The 18,660-nt window shown below is 45.2% G+C and overlaps 1 protein-coding gene across 1 annotated transcript; it reads right to left on the bottom strand.

The window, feature by feature from the left end:
- Positions 1–273: 273 nt before the first annotated feature.
- ERP27 (endoplasmic reticulum protein 27) lies at positions 274–18,613 on the bottom strand. Its single transcript, XM_065044742.1, has 7 exons — positions 17,936–18,613; positions 17,627–17,727; positions 14,699–14,836; positions 11,257–11,370; positions 8,167–8,292; positions 1,503–1,700; positions 274–797 (listed from the first exon to the last, which is right to left on the bottom strand). Exons 1-7 carry the CDS (start codon positions 18,027–18,029, stop codon positions 753–755), a joined length of 816 nt encoding a protein of 271 aa, XP_064900814.1. The 5' UTR covers positions 18,030–18,613; the 3' UTR covers positions 274–752.
- Positions 18,614–18,660: the final 47 nt, after the last annotated feature.

The raw sequence follows: 18,660 nt of genomic DNA, 5'->3' as shown, positions 1-18,660 counted from the left end.
TCATTTTTGCTGCACCAGATCAGACCTGGTGTACCCAGGACTGTTCTGATCCCTAACTTTCACAGAAATCTCCCATCCTGGTGAAAATATCTGTTGATAATGGGTCCATTTCCATGGGAAATGATTCTTAGTAATCAATCTGACTGGTTGGGCATTGCAAGCATGATTAAATTCAGAGAAAGGAGATTTTTGAGCTTACTCACTGAGAAACACACAGGCTTTATACTTAAGTGAAAGACATGGCGAGTGGGAAGTCACATATTTGCATAACAATTCAGGCTATTCACTTTCTGCTTTATTTAGTAAAATAAATGGAAAAGTTCATGTGATGTCAAGCAACCAATCTCTTCCTTGTGTTGGGAGAGGCTGACAATGGATCCCAGCACGGCATCAAAGCAAAGAGAATGAGGGAGACAGATCTCTGGGAACTACAAGATTTATCTGTGATATTACCATTTTGCTATATCACCCTTTGCTCCAACAGAAGTGGCATGGAAGGACACAGTGTAGGGTAATACCAGAGCTCCCAGACTACTGAGAAAAGAGGGCGGGAGCCAGCAAATGAGAAGGGACAAGAGATTGCTAGAGAGGACAGGCAGCATATGTACACAGCATGGAGATGGGAATCTGTGGCAGACTTGGCCCCTTAATCCTACTATGCCAGGAATTCCTGAGCTGCAGGGCTTGCTGAACTCTTCATACACCAGAAACAGATGACTCTGGGCTCACTCATCCTGTTGGCTGAGAAAGAATCAGAGTTCCTCATTGACAGCCTTCTCCTTGGGTCTGTCTTCTTTCTAAAACACATTAGAGGCATGAAATCAGTTTAGACGTTTCTCAGCATAGTGATAAAAGGAACGAACCAACTTAAATGCCCCACTCTGCTCTCTATACCACTGCTCTGCCTATCCCATTTCAATTGCACAACAGAGGGTACGGACACATAAAGCCCCTGCACTATAGGAAGAGGAGCTTTGACAGAGATGTAACTCCTAACACTGAATGAACATGGAGATTAAATTGTCCCTCTCCCAGCAGAGACGTCTGGTAGAGTCCTGAGCCCTTGTCTGTATACTCTGTTCTGTGGCCTTCTTGATAGATTTCCTTCCTATCCATGCCACTGTCTCTTTGATCCTCTCTTACGTGCTGTTATCCACCACCTCCATTCTCAGTGTCCAAAAGCAGCCTTCACACTGTCCTCCCAGCTGCTGTTTCCAGAAAATAGATGCTTCAGTGAGACCTTCATACAGCTGCAGGGGTCAGCTGTAGAGTAGAAGGCAAAGGTCAATGAAGAAAAAGACTTTGCAAAGACACCCATCTCTGACTCGCTCTAAATCTATTACTTTCCTGATATTCAGGTGCAAAAGAAAATTAATGAAGAAGTGGGAGGGGTGAGGAGGAGTTCAAGGAACTGAAGTCATCCTCTTCAAGAGCCTTATGAAAAACAGCATCATCTTACAAGATCCCAGCTTTGTGTAGACTGTACAGGAGTCCCCCTTTACCTTCTCCATTCTTTGTAAGAAACGATTACAGAAGTCCTGTACACGCTCAACAGAGACTTCATCCAGAGTCAACACATCCTGCTCCTCATCTGGTGCATGGAATATAGCTAGAGCTGGCAGCTGGGACTTATTCAGTTCGAAGAATGACATAGTTCGTTCATTGCTCTTCAAATTGCTGTCTACCAAGATAAAGAGAATCTGTATTGGAAACAGGAGAGGAAATGTGAGAAAAAAAAAAAAAAGAAACTGAAAAACAGAGAATAGGTCCCCAAACAGTGATCATATAAAGATTAACAGCGATAAACAACCTACCACACCTAGGACAACACCTTCCTCTGCCACTAACTGCTCCGTGCAGTGCATTTTTTCTGTATTTTATCAACTCCAGACTTACACTACCAAACAAAACGTCTTCTTTCAACTTCTTTAAAAATATGTCTACAGTATGGTTGGAAGGCAATCTCCACTTCCTTTCTCTTAATAGATGAGGAAACAAGATGTCTTTTATCTTTGTGGCACAGAGGAAGCTGAATTCTTTACTTGTAGGTTATTTGGATAAGATGTTCACATCCATGCAAGACCCAGAGTGGCAGAGTAAAAAGGTGTTTTGGTGTGTGGAGAACCAAACACAATTGCAAGAATGTGCACGTGAAGTATAAGGCAGCAGGAGCTGCCCTATACAATATGGACACCAATATCCATGCAGCCCAACTCAGTGGAGGGGTTTTCAGACCTGGGGAAAGAAGCTCAACAAAGAATAAGTCAGGCTGAGAATGACCTACAGTTTTCTGGGCTCTCAAATAGTCTTGGAGAGCAAGATCAAGCAAAGGATTAGGATTCTACAGAGATGATTCAACAGTACAGCTCTACCAGAATTGGTGGCCAACTCTATAATTTTATTTTAAGAGTAAGTTTCAAATGAGACCTTGCAGGTGCAGTAGGAATTGGCACAAATTTAAAATTTTAGAATCATTGTTAAATTACCTGTTAATACTAAATACAAACATTTTGTAAAAGAAAATAAATACAGTAATTGGACAATTTAATCAGTGATCTGATTAAATAGAATCCCTTGGCAAGTGACATCCAAGTCAATGAAGAAAACATTCAACTAACATGCATCATTTTATATTCTCTTTATCCTGTGCATTTTACTGAGCCTAGCATATTCAATGTACCTATAGATACGGATATGATTTAACTTACACAAGAAAAGAGAAGAGTTTGAAAACAAGAAGAGTAATGCAATGTGAAGATGACGTGCCCAGTTCCCAGGCTGTGACTCATGTTTTTCATTCTTTTCAATCAAGAACACCCAAGTTAGTTCAAAACTTTTTTTCTTCCCTAAAAATAAACTTGGTAAATCTCAAACTATTTATTAAATTTATGTTCTATTAAAAAAAATACATCTGAAAAATTTTCCAGGGCAACAGCCTATGGGAAGGAGGGATAGTGAGGCTAGTATAAGGCTTAACTGCAGTTAATCCTGCAATACAGGAACAGGAACAATGCTTTCACTGGATATGTGATATTTACCACTTGAAATTTCTCTTCCAAAGGTCAACTGTGCCCCAAGGGAAACAAGCCAGTGAGCAGACAGGTTGTGGGCAACTTCTCCCAAAGGAATAAATTCATCCTTTTGTAGGATGAAGCTAGAGAAGGATCACAAATCTAAGGGTCATAATCCTAAGAACCCAATTTAAGAGGCTTTCAGCTGGAGCAGCAGCATTTATGTGTTAGGTCTCTCCTTCCAACTAGCAAGCTGGAAGCAGAGGCTGGTGTTGGAGGGAAGCACTTTCAGAGGGTTTGTACAGGAAGCTGTATCACATTTTCACCAGTTCATTCACCAGATTTTTGGGGTTTTCTAGGAAAGATTCTCTAGACAATGATTTTTTTAAGCAAATGCTAAACAAGAAGTTAATTTTAAAAAGCATTTAGAATACCTAGGTTGTTAAAGCTGTCACTTTCTACACAAAATCTCCTTCACTTTTAAAACAGATGAAAAGCATTTTAAAATGGCAATATAAATCAATGTTAGTCAACATTCTTCACTTTATCAAGCTTCCAGCCTTTGCTAAAAAACCCAAAACTAAAAAGCTGTACATATTTTATCAATAAATACAAATAATAGAGTAAGAATAAAAGAATAAAAAGGTTGGGGTTTAGAACTCTAAACACCTTCCTTACAGAAGAAAATGAAAACACATAAACAACTGGCCCCTCAGCTAGCAAGGCTGAGATACCATCTTTCACAGTTCCTGACCTGGATGTCTCTAATGACTCACTTTTCGCTCACAGAATTAAAGGGTGCTGAAGTACAACAAAAGTTTCCTTCCCCTCTTATTGTCAAAAAATACAGGAGAGACAGTAATTGCATTTGTCCACTGTCACTTGAAAGAAGACACTTTAATGCCTATCACATGCATTTTAGAATGACACATTTCCAGTAGGTATTTTGACATGGGATGAATCCTCCTTCACCAAAAGAACAGGCCATGTGTCCTCTGCTGGATGTGTTCCAGTGGTCCTGCCAAGGCCTGTGTTGGCCTCCAAGTCACGTCTGCGGGGCAGTCGGTAAGGTGCATTGGTACTGCGGCCACAAGCACTGGAAGCCTGGTCTCCTCAGCAGCTGGAAACCAAGACATTTCTACGATAGATGCCACCTGGTGGAACTGGCACTTTCTCAAGAGGAATTTAGTTTGTTTAGAGATTCACAGCCAGCTCTAAATCATAAAGAATTAATGCAGTGACCATGGAAAATTATGCTGAGCATGAGACAAGATTCACTTTGCCTAACTTCTGCCATTTAGATCTTAGTCTTGCCATAGCCAGTCACCTAGGCGACCTCTACAATAAATGGTGACAGGAACTTCATTCCACCTATTTTAGAAGAGAAGGAAGGACATGCCTGTCCTTCTCTACCAGTCCTGAAAAGAGCCTAAAGCCTTTGCTCAATTTACCCAACCTATAATTCACCAAAACAAATCCCACTTATGGTGCCAGCTCTCAAGTCACTGCTAGAAACCAGGTAGTTCCATCCCAAACACGAAGTTAATTTTCTATTACATACTATCCTGTACAATAGCTGGTTTTTTTAATTATGAAACCTTTTCCATGAAATGGCTCCATTTTGTAGCAATCTTCTAGCCTGTGTTCAGAGGTCTGCTGCTAGAGGCAGTGAAGAATCTTCTGCATGGATAAGGAACTCCTGGCACAAATTCTCCCCTCTACACATGATATACTCCGTGCACTGTCTCCTGCAATAAGCCCTCTTTCAAAAAATTTTGTACACTGGTGTCTTGACAACCTGATTCCTAGCCTAGTGGTTTTAGGACATCAAGTTCCTGCTAAACACTAAAATATGGAATGATGTTATTGCTCAAGGAATTGAAGTTAGTTAAGCATAGTACTGCAATGATAGAAACCACTTCAATGTTGCTCAGTTTTTCGTCTAGCAAACATGAAGGATGATGAAGCCTCATATCAAGTGTTTGACTTTGAAATTCATGGAGCTGCAACCTCCATTCTTTGAGAAGACTCTGTAAGCAGAAAGATCAAATTCTGAAGTTTGAGTAATTTCTTACATAGCTTACACAGCACATCAAAGCAAGAAGATATCAGTCATGAATGAAAAAAAAAAAAAAAGGCAGCAAGCTATAAAAACAACTTTACTGCAGATATCTGTTAAGTGACACCGACAATCCATATTTACAGGTTCCACTGTTTATGGCTAAAAGAAGCATCTCCAAATATTATCTCTCTCAATTCTGGAGCCATCAGTGTCTGACAAGAAAAATAAAAAGTGTATGAATGGCTGTCTGCAAGAGAAAGGGCATTGTCCTTTCATTTCTATGGAAGAACTTCTGAAGGACCCTCAGGAGTTTCTCAGAACCCATTCCTAAATGGCCTTACATATAAATTAAAAGGGACTTTGCAAACATCTCCACCCAAATAATTTTCACATTGTAAACTAGTTATATCAGTTGCAACAAAAGCTGTTTTTGTTATTCCCAATATCACCTTATTGAAACTTCTGCAAACACCCAGAAGGTACACCAGCTGCAACTGTCATGTTATACTCTGATACTGTGGAAAGAAAACTGAAGATGCTTATACTCATTTGGATCAGCAAAGCAAACCCTGAAATTTCCTTTCCAGTTGAAAGCTTTGACTCTTGGCAGTACCTTCTCAAATAAGCAAATATTTGATTGCAGTGGAATCCTTCCAAGAAGGCTAGTGGATTCACTCCTGCAGCTGCAATGCTCTGAGCTGTCTGTTCACTGTTACCCACCCACAATTGTTTCTCAAAGTCTGCTAGAAAAGTACCATATTTCTTCTTCCTCTTGTCAGCTCTTACATCACCTAACATTTGGCCTTTCTTCTCCAGCATTTTATAGCCCCCAGGTTCCATGATAAAACCTAGAGGAATCTAGACTGCCTTCAGACACTCACTGTTGCTCAGGGTGCAGTTCAGACTGTTTTCAAATAGCAGTATTCACCATACAGCCTCATGGATCCTCCAGCTGAAAATCTCAGCTTCCTCTCGGGCAAAAATGAAAAGATCATGAACCAGAGATGAAGGGACCATAATCCATGAACTGGCAGGTGAATCACTTCCTCATGATCCATTAACAGTTGGAGTCTACGATCTTAAGGGTTTTTTCCAATCTAAATGATTCTATGATTTTATTATTTTCTTCACTTTTGGGGGTCAGCCACTCAGCATAAGTTCCTCTTCATCTCTCCATCAATCCAAGCAACAAGTTTCTCTTCTCCCTCTTGATTTGAAGTAAACATGAGTTAACACGGTAGTCCTGACAATAGCTAACTCCACTTAGGAAAATTACCAACAGAGATTTCCATGGTATTGTGCAGTGTATGCTTCTGATATTCACATTAATTCATGTCTTTGTACATGACAGCAATGGAGACAAACCTAATTGGACATATCACTCTGCTTACACCTTATTATCCAGATCTAAGACTCCAAGAGTGAGATCCTAGCTCTCTCTCACTGCTGTGTACGAGGGCAGTCCAAATCACAATTTACTCCTCAAAGTGCTACTCCTTTGGCAGAAGCAACTTATTAGACTCTAAGTCACTTCATCTGTGTGTCCTGCAGTACCACTGCAGTAAAGTGGAAATAAATGGTCAAATTCCCACATCTCTAATTTCCGTATTTTACTCCAACAAACTTCTAGACTGATTTGATGGGAAACTTGCCTGCATTAATTAAAAAAAAAAAAAAAAAAAAAAAATTTAACTTTAGCCTTCTGGCAATTCCTAAATTATCTGGACTTCAGTACATTTCATCCAATGTTTTGTGAAGCATTTCTAGGAAAACTATTCACATTTGCTCAGAGCTGAGCTTGTCACATGAGGAGAAAACTGGCTGCAGCCACAACAGCAAAGGATAGTGATACTAAACAGTAATGTGTTAGAAGAATTAGCTGGCTGGAGGAGATGTGTATCAGACTCTGCCGCATAAGGAGGACACGGATAATGGTGTCACTATAATCCATATCTCACATGAGAAAGATGGAATTTTTCAACCTAATGAGTTTTCTTTTATCACTATGTATTCATCAAAGAAAAACACTTTCAAAGAGACCTTTTGACTTCGATGCATGGTTTCTACCTCATGTCCTGTCAATGGGTAGGACAAATGGCAAGGTCCAAAGGTCCATAAACAAGCGTCAAGACTTTTGAGGGTGCACAGTTCTACAGTGGCCCCCCATTTGAAGATGAGAATATACTTGATTTTTAATCTGCCACTTCAGCACCACAAGCAGATGCACGCAGATGTTCAGTACCACAAGCAGATGCATGCAGATGTTCTTGTTCTCAAACCCCAACTCTTTCCAGCTCCATGTTTCTGCCAGGAAGATCTATTCCACTGCTTCTCAGCTCAGCCTTCCTCACTGCTGTGATCTTCTGTCCCCTCTTGTCTGCTGTTCTCCCTTGCCCCAAATGCCTTCCTATTGGTCCCAATCTTCCTTTGCTTGCCAGTTCCTTTCTCTGTTCCCTGGACACAAATTCCCATGTAACTCAGCTGCTGGCAGAGAATTGCCATGGAATGATTTATTACTTGGGAAGTTTTGACTGCAGAGAGGTGGGAACCAGGCAAAATTGCTCTGAAATCTATCCCAGCACCTTGGTGTGGGAAATCCAACAAACCCATTTGCAACGCCTTTAAAATAGTCCTTTCCCCAGGATCCAACCAGTAGGCTAAGGGTTAAGAAGCACTGTGACACTAATTGCTTTCTGGTCACTTATATAACGTTCCTTGGCACCTTGCATGCTCTATATACAAAATCACCTCTCACACCAGTGGAATGCAACCAGTAACAGACTGAAGTGCAGCAGATGTTTGTCATCTCCCAGTGCAAGGGAACAAAACTGGACCAGAAGCAAGGAAGTACATCATGTCCCACTGAGGGAGCAGAGGAGCAGGATAACATATTTTCCCCACAAGGAGGCAAACTGGCAAAAAGTGAAGAGATCCAACCCCACCACTTCATTATCCAGCTAATCCTCTTTTCCTGCCACTTGGCCTTTGCTCCCCTAATGCACAGAGAAGGAGATTATGTCCTCCACATGCACAGAAGAAATCACTCTTTTTTTTCTCCTTAATGCCTCCCCGTCCTCTCTTGTTTGGACTTACCTTCCCCTTGAAGAGCTCTGCTGCCACCCGATACCTGCGCATTCGCTCGGGGTGCTTTGGGGACATCTTGTCTGTGATCAGGAGGAGGTGAAGCTGGAACGAACTCTGCATCACACCTACTGCTGTCTGTCAAAAACATGGCCACCACAGACAGAGAGAGAAACACACACAGACAAGGAGGTTGAGAACTTTCAATCTGCATGGATGCACCGCTAAAGGGACACCAGTCCTCATATCTCAGCTGAGATTTCTTTGCACATCAGCCTCACAAGCAAGGCAGCTTGCTTTAAAGCAGGAAGGCTCCAATCTGGGTTCTTTATGGAAGTGCTTTAACCCCCCTCCTTTGCTGATTCCCAAGACGGGAGTCTAAAGACTACAAGAGTTCATCACTTGCCTTAGGATAGTGACTAGGCAGAGGGACTGCCTGGATACAGCAAGCTGAAATCCAGAGCGGCAAGGAAATGGAGAGGGCAGGTGAGCAAACACTATACATAAGGGTTTCCTGAATCACTGAAGTCCAGCACCCAGATGAAATGAGAGCAAGAAAGTGAGCAGGATTTGTGGTGTTAGGGTTGGTGTCCCCTCTTGTTCTCTTTCTTTAGCATTAAGCTGTATGTAGGATAGGGATGAGTCCAGACACCCATTTCAGCAACCCCATGGCCTGGGCATCCCAGAGTGCTGAGAGTTAAAATTGCCTCTGCAGCCCTGCAGTGGGAGAAGACTTGGAGCCACCTGTCCCTCGTCCCCTGAGCAACGGCCAAGCAGGCAGCACACACTGGCGCTCTGTGAGGAGACTGGCACTGCCCAAGATGCCGCCACACCATCTCCAGGCAATCACTCACTCACTCACTCACTTGTCATCTCGCTTCTCCATCCCACCACTTCCCACAGCCCTGCAGCCTCTCCCTCAAACTAAACAGCAGCTAAGACAGACCTGCTGCCTTCCCTGTGCCACTGAAACCACGGAGGCACAGACCGTGCAACTCCCTGCCAGCAGGAGAAGAAAGTTTCCACATGCTCCAGGAGTAATACAGAAGGGGTCAGGGAGTGCGTGCTGGCAAGGGACACATACCACAAAGCATCTAGTTTTTGGCAGCCGAGAGTCTGCTATTAGCCTAATGTTTATTAGACATTTTTTATCCTTTCATTTCACTGGTAGAGTGCAGATGGGTCAGGGAAGAGTAGAGGGGATTCAAACCAAGGCTGGAGAGCATTAGAAGACCTCATGGGAGAGGATGTGGCTCAAGGTGAGGGTGAAGCGGCCAGCACCAAGGGCCATGACAAGGCTGAGCTGACAGCAAGAAGGGCTGGAGAAGCGGTTCCCTCGGCAGCTCCCCATAAAGGTGTGCCTGTCCATGCAGCCTTGTGCAAGAGCAATAGCAGAGGTCATGAACATGGCCAGGTCACATCTGAATCTCCTGGAAAGTCCACAGGGTAAGCATTGCCTAAAAACATCTGAGGTATGTGGGCGAAACAGTAAGGGCCCCACGACGGGGAGACAAACTCTTGGCAGCACTCAGTGTGAACCGCATGACCCCAGCCTCTGCTGAGCAGCAGCATTCTTAGATGTAAACAGCATATGCACTGGGAATAAATATTTATGAAAAAACAGGCTTTGGACCAGAGACTGTAGGAGCCAGTGTTAATTGCAGCACCCTAATAGAACTCCAGAGTGTCTGAAAAAAATAAAAAAATGGAACAAGTGTACTGCCAGTCAGGGTGGAGGGGACCAGCTGAACAGCTCAGGACTTCTCCATCAGGGAGACAGCCTGGGTGCCGAACAGGACACCATAGAGTAAGTGCCCAAAATATCAGCAGAAATGCATGAAGAAAGATCCATGATCAAATGATTTGCCAAAAAATGCAGCGCAGGCTCCAAGGGTTCAGAAGGCCTGGGTGACCATAAAGATAACGAGAACATCCCTGCTTATGTGACTTGGGTGTTCTCAAAGGACTGTAAGGACAGTGAGACAGGATGTAGCCTTTTTGTCTCCAGAAATATTATGTGATTTTGAAATGTATTTTTCACATCCCTTATCAAGATGAAAAAAAATCTATCCACTTTTTGTTTGTTTGTTTTTAAGAAAAAAGTAGAATTTCTACAGCACTTTATTCTGGAAACAAAGTGTTGCATTTCCAAAACAAAATGCTCTCTCTACTGGTGGGCTGCAACTGAACTGGGGAATGTGTCAGCTGATCCTTGGCATCAGCATGAAAATTTACACCTTTCAAACAGATTGGGACATTCTCCTTTGATTAAATTGTGCCTGGTCAGCACTGCTGTTGCTATCCAGAAGTCTGCAAAAGACCCCATCAGCAATAATAAATCTCAGCCTTGTGGCCATCAGAACTTCTAAGACCTATTGGCTCCACAGCAATGTGCCCAGTGAACTGCTGAGATTTCAGAGAAACCTAAATTCTTGGTCACCCTCTGTAGCAGGAAGGAGCACTGGTACCCTGCTGCTGCCAGTCAGATGGGTGGGCTAATGAAGACAGCCAACATGGAAGCATCCTATGTCTGATTATTTTGTTGTTGTTGAACTCAATGAATTCTGGAGTAGGGGATGGAGAGGATGGGAAAAAAATTGCTTGGGAAGTTTCCAACCAGCTCTTGAATATGCCTTCAAAAACCAGGCTTACATCAAACCCTGTGTGCTGGGTGATGAAGAAAAGCCTGCCTTCTGGGAGTAGGTCACTCAAGTTGCCATGTTTCTCAGACAAAAATGGGGGATCCTGGCTGAGCAGGGTGTGCAGAAATGGCACAACATCGCAAAAGCCCAGGGGAGGATGCAGCACTGACAGTTGAAGTGGTGAGAAATAAGCTTTCTGCCCACCAACACCCCAAATTTACTGGAAAGCTAAAGGAACCACCATGCCTCCCATCCTCTTCCCATCACACTCACATGCCCCAGAACAGCATTTGCTTCCAGTCCCCATTTGGAGTAGCAGCAAAGAGTTGCTTCTCTAACCCCATCCACGCTGTTGCCACAACCGTCACACACATCTGGGTGTGCAAACTCTTGGGCCAGAGGACACCCATGAGGAGGAGACCAAACACAAGGGTGAGGGCTGCGGGGAGTTGGTAATTACCACAGGGTTGTACTCTGTCACCAGTCGGAGCTCGTTCATCTGAACAAAACGAGTCATCTTCTCAGCATCAACATCGTTGCTGTTCATATCCAGATCTTTCCGGTCATTGTCTACCTGAAGACATGCAAAGACACCTACAGTCACAGCTGTCCTCTCCTCCCAGCACCCCCTCCAGATTCACTGATGGCACTCACTCATGGAGACGACCAGCCCCTGGGACACTGCCATCCTCTCCCCTCCACCACACAATCCCCACTTCTGGAGGTCCAGAACCTACAGAGATCAGCATGCACTTTGAAATAAGGATCTTCCACCCTCCTTCAGTCTCCCAAGGACAAGGCAAACTCATGGCATAACAGAAATCACTGAGGACTCCAGACATCCCTACAGTATCAGCTCCCGATGCACTGGAGACAGGGTGGATTAGCTAATAAACTATTCTAGGCATTGTGGGGAGAGATCATTAAACAGCCTAACTCCTTGCATTGATTTTGGCTTTACATTCCTTTTTAAAATCTTCATCTGCTTATTCTATTTCTTCTACAAGTAATAAACATTGGCATGGGCCTGTATGGATTTCCTGGAAACATTGTGCAAGCAGGAAATCTCTCCAATAAAAAGAGGATATTTTTTCCAGTGCAGCAGAAGAAAAATTAAAAAAATAAAATAAAATTAAAAAAAAAAAAAAATCAAGCCCAGCACATTTCAGCTTTAGAAGAAAATTCATCCTGCCACACATCTCCCCACCTTCCAACCCCCCACCCAAACAACATAATTTGATTGAGGTTTGTTTGACATGGTAAACAGAGGAAAAGCAGGCACACAGGAATGATAGCCAAGGCATCCGAAGGGGTAGAGTTGCTGTGCAATACCACCACAAGACGTGACTGAGTTGAGCCATGAGGACGCTGGTCTCTGACATGCAATAGGATCAAAGTTTGGGATTTAAAGGCCTTTGATACACATGCTGAATGAGGTTCTTGGGACTGAGGAAAGGTCCACATGCAACACCCCAGATCTTATTCTCTGCATCTATACCTCTGAAAGTGCTTGTGCTAGTTTTTTCCAGTGTGTGCAAACATCTAAAGCCCTTTTTGCTGTTCTGCGGTCATTGGCAAGGTCTTTGGTCTGGTAGGGGGCTACAGCACCCTGTCTGGCAACCCAAACTGGTGCTTTTCAGACTGTGCGGCCTGATTCCTCTCACAGATTTTCCTCATGCATAAAATGAAAGGGCAGCTCTACTCTAGTAAATGAGATCAGGCCAGTGTAACACCTGGGAGAGTGAGATCAGACAGGTCTTGGAAGACAACCTAAAGCACCCCAGACTCCACAGAAAGGTTTCTCTTGGCTTTCATGGGCCTCTGGCAACTCCTGATTTTCATTTTGGAATAATAATCTTAAATCTTTACTCAACATTTATGATTTTAAGCAAATAAGGCTGGAAAGTAGCCTGCCTGTAATAGTTAAAGCTCTAGTCAAAAAGTCTTTATCATTCCATCTAATTAGCTTGTTAGCATCTGTTAATTATGTTCTTTGTCGATCAGGCCAGATTTCTTACTTCATTAGAATAAATCAGGTTCCCTCCACTATATACAAAAAGTCTCACCAACTGACAGCAGCCCCTCCTACTACTGTAATTATGGTTTAAACTTCTAGGCATTATAAGTGTTTAATACTCTGCAAAAGCAAAGAAAAAATAAGTTTATGCCTCTGATTCACTGCTATCCTGGTCATGCATCTTACAAGTTCCTGTCTCAGTACTCTTTTCCTTTTTATCTCTGACCTCTTACTCCTACACAGTGTTCAGCACAGAATAAAAGGAAAAATAATGTATCTGAATAACATACTTTAAGAAAAACTGACAAAAAGACAAGTTAATTGTCAACCACATTTGAACCTGACTATTGTATCAGTTTCTTGGTTGGGTTTGGGGTTTTAATTTTTTCCTATTAAACAAAGAGTTCAGCTGCAAGAACTGGACCTTGAACAAAGAATAGTCAATACAATCCAAATTCCAGCAATTCCAACAATCTTTCTTTTATCAAACACCCTTCCAATGCAGTCATCCTCACTATCTGCCACAGTGCAAAAACAAAGAATCTTTTCAATATTTTTGGAAGAAAACCACCATGACTAAGAACCAAAACTGAGATGGGTGTTGCTTCAAATTACAACATCTGCACATAGCAAATAAAAGGTTAAATAAAAGGACCTGCCTGCCTATTTCTTGACTCTTAGATCATTCTCTTTGAATTATTTGGATAATGCCAGTGGTAAACACAGTGCATGGCTCTGGTGACACAACACTTCAGAGGCTTTTAGGACATCTTGTGCTACCTGGGGCCTCTCTCCTCCTCAGATACACTTCTCTCCAGTTTTCAAGGGCCACACTTGTGTGAGAAGGGGCAACATGAGGAAATTGATATAACCAGCAGAATACTTGCCCCTAGCTTTTGTTGGTACTCTTGAAGCAAGTACATGGCTCTTCCCAGTAGCATCTCCTTAAATTTCAGTAAACATAGCTTCAAATTCAGTGAGGCACCAGCACTTACAGTTGGAGTCAACAAAGTTTTGATCTTGCACAGCATCCATCCATAAGAAAATGCAAAGTAACATTTTTAATGGGGCCCATGCCCAAAGTGTATTTGAATAATAAATAACTCCGCAAACCACAGTGTAGGAGACAGAAAAGAGTGTTTGGGATTTCTTCTGGTGGCAGAGCATCTGTAACTCCAGAGACCCAGCCTGGATCTGGTTTAAGTCATGATGGAAAAGTTGTGTACCCAGGGAGACAGCATTGCCTGCCTGAAGTGACACTTGGCAAGACTTGATACGAAGCCTGCTGTGTTAATCCATTGTAACATGGCCTCTAGATGCTTTTCATGTGTCTCGAGCCTTTCCAAAACCATGGAAACCCCATCCAAGTAACACTGAGCTCCAGGCAGGTCACTCAGAAACACAGACATTGTTCTTTGTAAAGCACTGTGGAGACTGGACCAGATCCAGGAGGCACACACTTAAGATGGAGAATTTCATCAGGTGTAATAAATGTTGCGTGTCTTGGTGACAGTCACGGCAAATCAAAAGCAAAAGACCGCTCTGGGGCAGGAAACTCTCCAGATGTGCTTTTAGGTGGACAGGCAGACTTTTTTCTTTGCTTGCTATAGAGAGAGATTAACACCTTTAATCTTTATCACTGCTACCTGGAGATTTAATTTTGTCTGTACTTTGACTGTGGGCAGTTTTTAAGCCCCTGCTCTAGGAGCCCCTCTCACCAAAACCAGCAGGTAGAGGAACTCAAGAGCCCTTTGCACGGCACCGTCGTTTCCCCGGTAGGGAATGGGTTGGGGGCCAGCCGCAGCCCGCCCCGCGTAGCTCCCCGGGTCCTCCGGCCACAGCAGCGCCGTGGGTGCCCCCAACCCACCCTCGAGGGCCCACGCACCCTGCGGAAGAGCGTGACCGTGTTCGTCGCGACGCCGTAGTGGGACAGGACCGCGGGGCTGCTGCTGAGGCCGAAAGGCACCTCAGGGGTCCGGTTGGCCGCCAGGCGAAACTGCGAGACTTCGGGGCTCTCCAGTTCCTGCGGGGGAAGAGGGAACGGGGTTAATTGGGGGTGAGGAGCGGAGCCTCCCCTGGGTCCCCCGCGCCCGCGAGTGGTGCGAGGGCGACACCTACCGTCCTTCCGCAGCGCCGCCCCCGCGGCCCCCCCGCCCCGCCAGGGGAGTGGGGAAAGGGCCGGGAGATGGGGGCAGCCAAAGGGCGGGGGACGCCGGGATAAAGCGTCTTTCTCTTTCGGTGTCTCCTTGCCAGCGTGGCTGGGACGCTGCAGCCATCGCCACCTGTCCTCCCAGAATCGGGGAAGTCAGCAGGCGGCGTCGCCAAGCGCGCTGTCAGGCTCAAAGCCACAGCCAGCAGGTAGCTGCGGCACGCTGGGAACCTCACCCTCCGTTTGCCTGAAATCTCACTTCTTACCCGCACATTTAAGAGTTAACCCAGTGATGATGGGAAACGCTAGAGCTCTTAGAAGAGGAGGGAGAAACTCAGAATCTGGATGTAGCATGCTTAAATGTATCTACATATACATATATATATATATATATATGCACACACACATATGCGTGTGTATATATTTAAAAAATAAATATATTAAAAAACAATTTTTAAGATAACCTTGATTCTAGAGTCGGGTTTTTGAACACCTTGTTTTAGCAGTATCCTGATTCCTTTCAAAAAGGTATCTTAAGCATATCCTTTAAAAAGTAGCTAGTACATGGAAGGATAGAAATGTGCAATTTCTCAGTAATTTGAGGTCCATTCTGCTTCTTGCAGTGAGAGCACTAGCTACACCCTTAGGCCATATTAAACCCTCTCTTGCTAGTCTTTTGAGTGATGTACTTTTGATACTTCTACTTATTGGATTTAAATTCTCAAGGCACAGTGTCTGCTTGGAAATTGGTCTGTTTTTCTTTTTGGTTTGAACCGTCAGCTTAGCTGTTTGCGAGCCCAGAGAGAATGGAAAACAAAATTCTTTCTTCATTCAAAAGAAAAACAGCTCTTGTGACCTGTTTTAGCAATGCCAGCGCATAGACATGGCTTTGGTGAGAGCGCTAAAGCCTGGGGTGAGAATGACCTCACTGAGTTTTGGAGCATTCCTGGGAAAGCGGAGGTTTAATCAGGCCAAGCATGGCCCTTTCTCACACACATGCGGGGTTTCTGGAAAAATATGCTGGTTTTCCACCATGGCATGCTGCTCCCAGTCAGGGAGGCCACACTCATTATACAGGGAGTTTGCCGAGCCGGGTACTGCAGTGAACTGAAAGGCTGCAGCAGATTAGTAATTTATGGCAAACAGAGAACATGGACATTATATGGATGAATATACTCTCAGGCAGAGGGCCAAGACAAGCCTTCATGGCACACATACGTCTTTATCTACTGTTTAAATGCAGCCCTGTCGTGCTTCAGGCATCGAATGCATGACACATCGTGTGCTGCTGCCCCACATTCCTGACAGCTGGGGCTGTCCCCACACTGCAGGACAGCACAGCCACCCCTCCCTGCACCAGGACCCCGTGTGTCGCGTGGGGGCAGACTCCAGTTGACTCTGGTGCATGAAATTCTGCAGCAGGAAGGAGGCCACCATGGCACAAGGCACCAGCTTTTATGCCCCTGTGTTGCTTCATGCAGCGAGAAGCCACAGTCCCTGCCACAGCTGGGCAGCAGGCTCTGTGCCCTGGGTACAGCCCTGCCACAACCCCAGCCAGCTACCCTGCGGGAAGGAGGCCTCTGAACACTTTTGTTCTGCACGTGCAGATTGCCTCACTGGTTTGCAGGACTGTAGCACTGTAAGAGGAATCCTCGAGGAGCCCTGAATGCCTGCAGGTGCTCAAGGCAAGGCAACTGGTGCTCTGTGATCAGTGCTTAGCAAGGGCCCTGGGGCAGAAGCCCCCAGCACTCACACACTTAGTGCTACCCACACTGCACAGGCAGCACCTTTGGTTCTCACTCTGGTGGGCCGCAAGATGTCATTGCCACATACCAGGGCAAGAAAGGGGTTGTTTTTGAAAAGCTAGTGTCCTCTGACAGAGGCTGTGGCAGTTCGTGGGCAGCAGAAGCCCACATTAGATCTCAAGGAAAAGGGGGAAAGAGGTGCAACTTGGAGACCTTGAAAGTAATGAGGATCCTGTCAAAGAGGCCTCTATTTTATGGTGCTCTAAATAAATATTTTTGTCTTGTTTCCTAAGGACAAATATTAATGCCATTTTGGGGACAAAGGGCACATACCTATCAGTCACCTTTGAATTCAGTTGAATTTAGACACAGAGAGGTAGAGATCTCAAGGGTATCCACTCTGGGGAGCAAAGCAGCGAGACAGAAATATCATGCTGCCACCCTGCCTGGGAGGAGGCTGCAGCTTGAGCCCAGACCCTCTTGGACTTCAGCGGATCCACACCAGCACTGGTACCTGAGGCCCATCTTCCTTAGCCCCATCACGCAGACAGTGCCTCGCACTGTCTTTGATGACTAAAGCAAACAACTGACGTTCCCACTCACACTTCACCAACACAATTTCTCTGCCACCCACACTCCTATTTTCTTTCCCTGCAGCATTTTACTTTCTCCCGCTCCAGGGCGCCTACAACCTCCTTCACCTTTCTCCCTTGCTCCATCTCCCTTCCCACACACAGATAGAATTCCCTGCATTCTCTCTGTGTCCTGCCATGTAATTCCTCCACATGCCTGTGACAGCTCCAGCACCTTTTGTGACAGGAGCTGCCTTTGGAAGTTGTTTATGCCACATCCAGCTCCACACTGTCATCAGGGTGGGATAGGGCTCAGAGCTGTCAAAGAGGAGGTGCTGGGAACACACCTGGAAGAATCCAATGACCACCACCTCATCACCACTGATGAAGGCTTCAGCATCTGCAATGCTGTTCAACAGGATAGGTTTTTCTGTGGTGTCAGCTGTGCCTGGAGAGGAGAGGTCATTGTTGGACAGAGGGTACACAAAGAGCAGCTCGAAGAGGCTTCCTCCCAACATGCATCCCACCCCTTATAATTTGACCCACACACTTCTCCTACCAGCTCAACACAGTGCTTTCACAGCACACCCCTTGATAAGGAGAACACCCCACAGCAGGCCCAGCTTTTCCCTGAGCCAGGAGGAAAGCTCACTTACTGTGGGATGCAGAGTCGCCATCTCCAGCACATCCTGCTGGGGAGCTCCCAGTGAGCAGGATAACGAAGAGACACAGGAAGACCAAGGTGTCCATGGTGTCAGCTCGCCCCCTTCTTGCCACGCCACCTTGCTACAGTCCTTTTCTTGGCAAGAGACACGTCAGCTGCTGCAGGGGCCCACTGCCACTCCCAGGATGGTGGGAAGGGAGCAGCTGGCCCAGGGTGAAGCCTTCAGCTCCTGGCTGGGAGAGAGCACCTCCCTGCTGTGCGGGCACCAGCCTTGGAGAGCCTCACCAACACTGCCACCACTGCATCCTCACCCACAGCACTGGACATCTTGGCCACTCTGCACCTGTGCCACCAGGTGCCCCCCCTGGGTAAAAACATCCCTCCATGCAGAAGGAGCCACTACATTTCTCCAAATGCTGTGTCCCAGAGGCTGATGCTCCCTTGTGCTTGGCCAGCAGGGCAGCCACAGGGACATGCAGCTCTTGATTTGGCTCTGCCTCTGGGGAACAGCTGCCGTGGCAAGTGTTAAACATGAGAAGGCCACATTATAGCTCCCTGGGATCATACAGTTGCCACCTGGGATGAGAGGCAGGACCTCCATCACAGACCAGACTTGGAGCTTCAAAGGAGGATTCATGAAACCCCTGAAGGAAGCAGCTCTGAAATAAATTGCCTATAGAATTAGGCTGATGTTTTGAAGGATGGCTATTTCCCTGT

This window comes from Columba livia, chromosome 1 (genome assembly GCF_036013475.1).
Source record: "Columba livia isolate bColLiv1 breed racing homer chromosome 1, bColLiv1.pat.W.v2, whole genome shotgun sequence".
In the NCBI taxonomy this organism is placed as follows: domain Eukaryota; kingdom Metazoa; phylum Chordata; class Aves; order Columbiformes; family Columbidae; genus Columba; species Columba livia.
Note: the sequence above shows the minus strand (reverse complement) of the source record. Positions and strands in the feature narration are given on the sequence as shown.

Bases quoted from the DNA above. Each gene is read 5' to 3' on its own strand.
- ERP27 (XM_065044742.1), bottom strand. From the start codon at position 18,029: ATGGACACCTTGGTCTTCCTGTGTCTCTTCGTTATCCTGCTCACTGGG. The intron at 11,371-14,698 runs GTGCGTGGGCCC...GCATGTCTTCAG, and splicing joins CGGTCACGCTCTTCCGCAGG to GTAGACAATGACCGGAAAGA. The intron at 798-1,502 runs GTAAAGGGGGAC...AATGTGTTTTAG, and splicing joins TCTTACAAAGAATGGAGAAG to AAAGAAGACAGACCCAAGGA.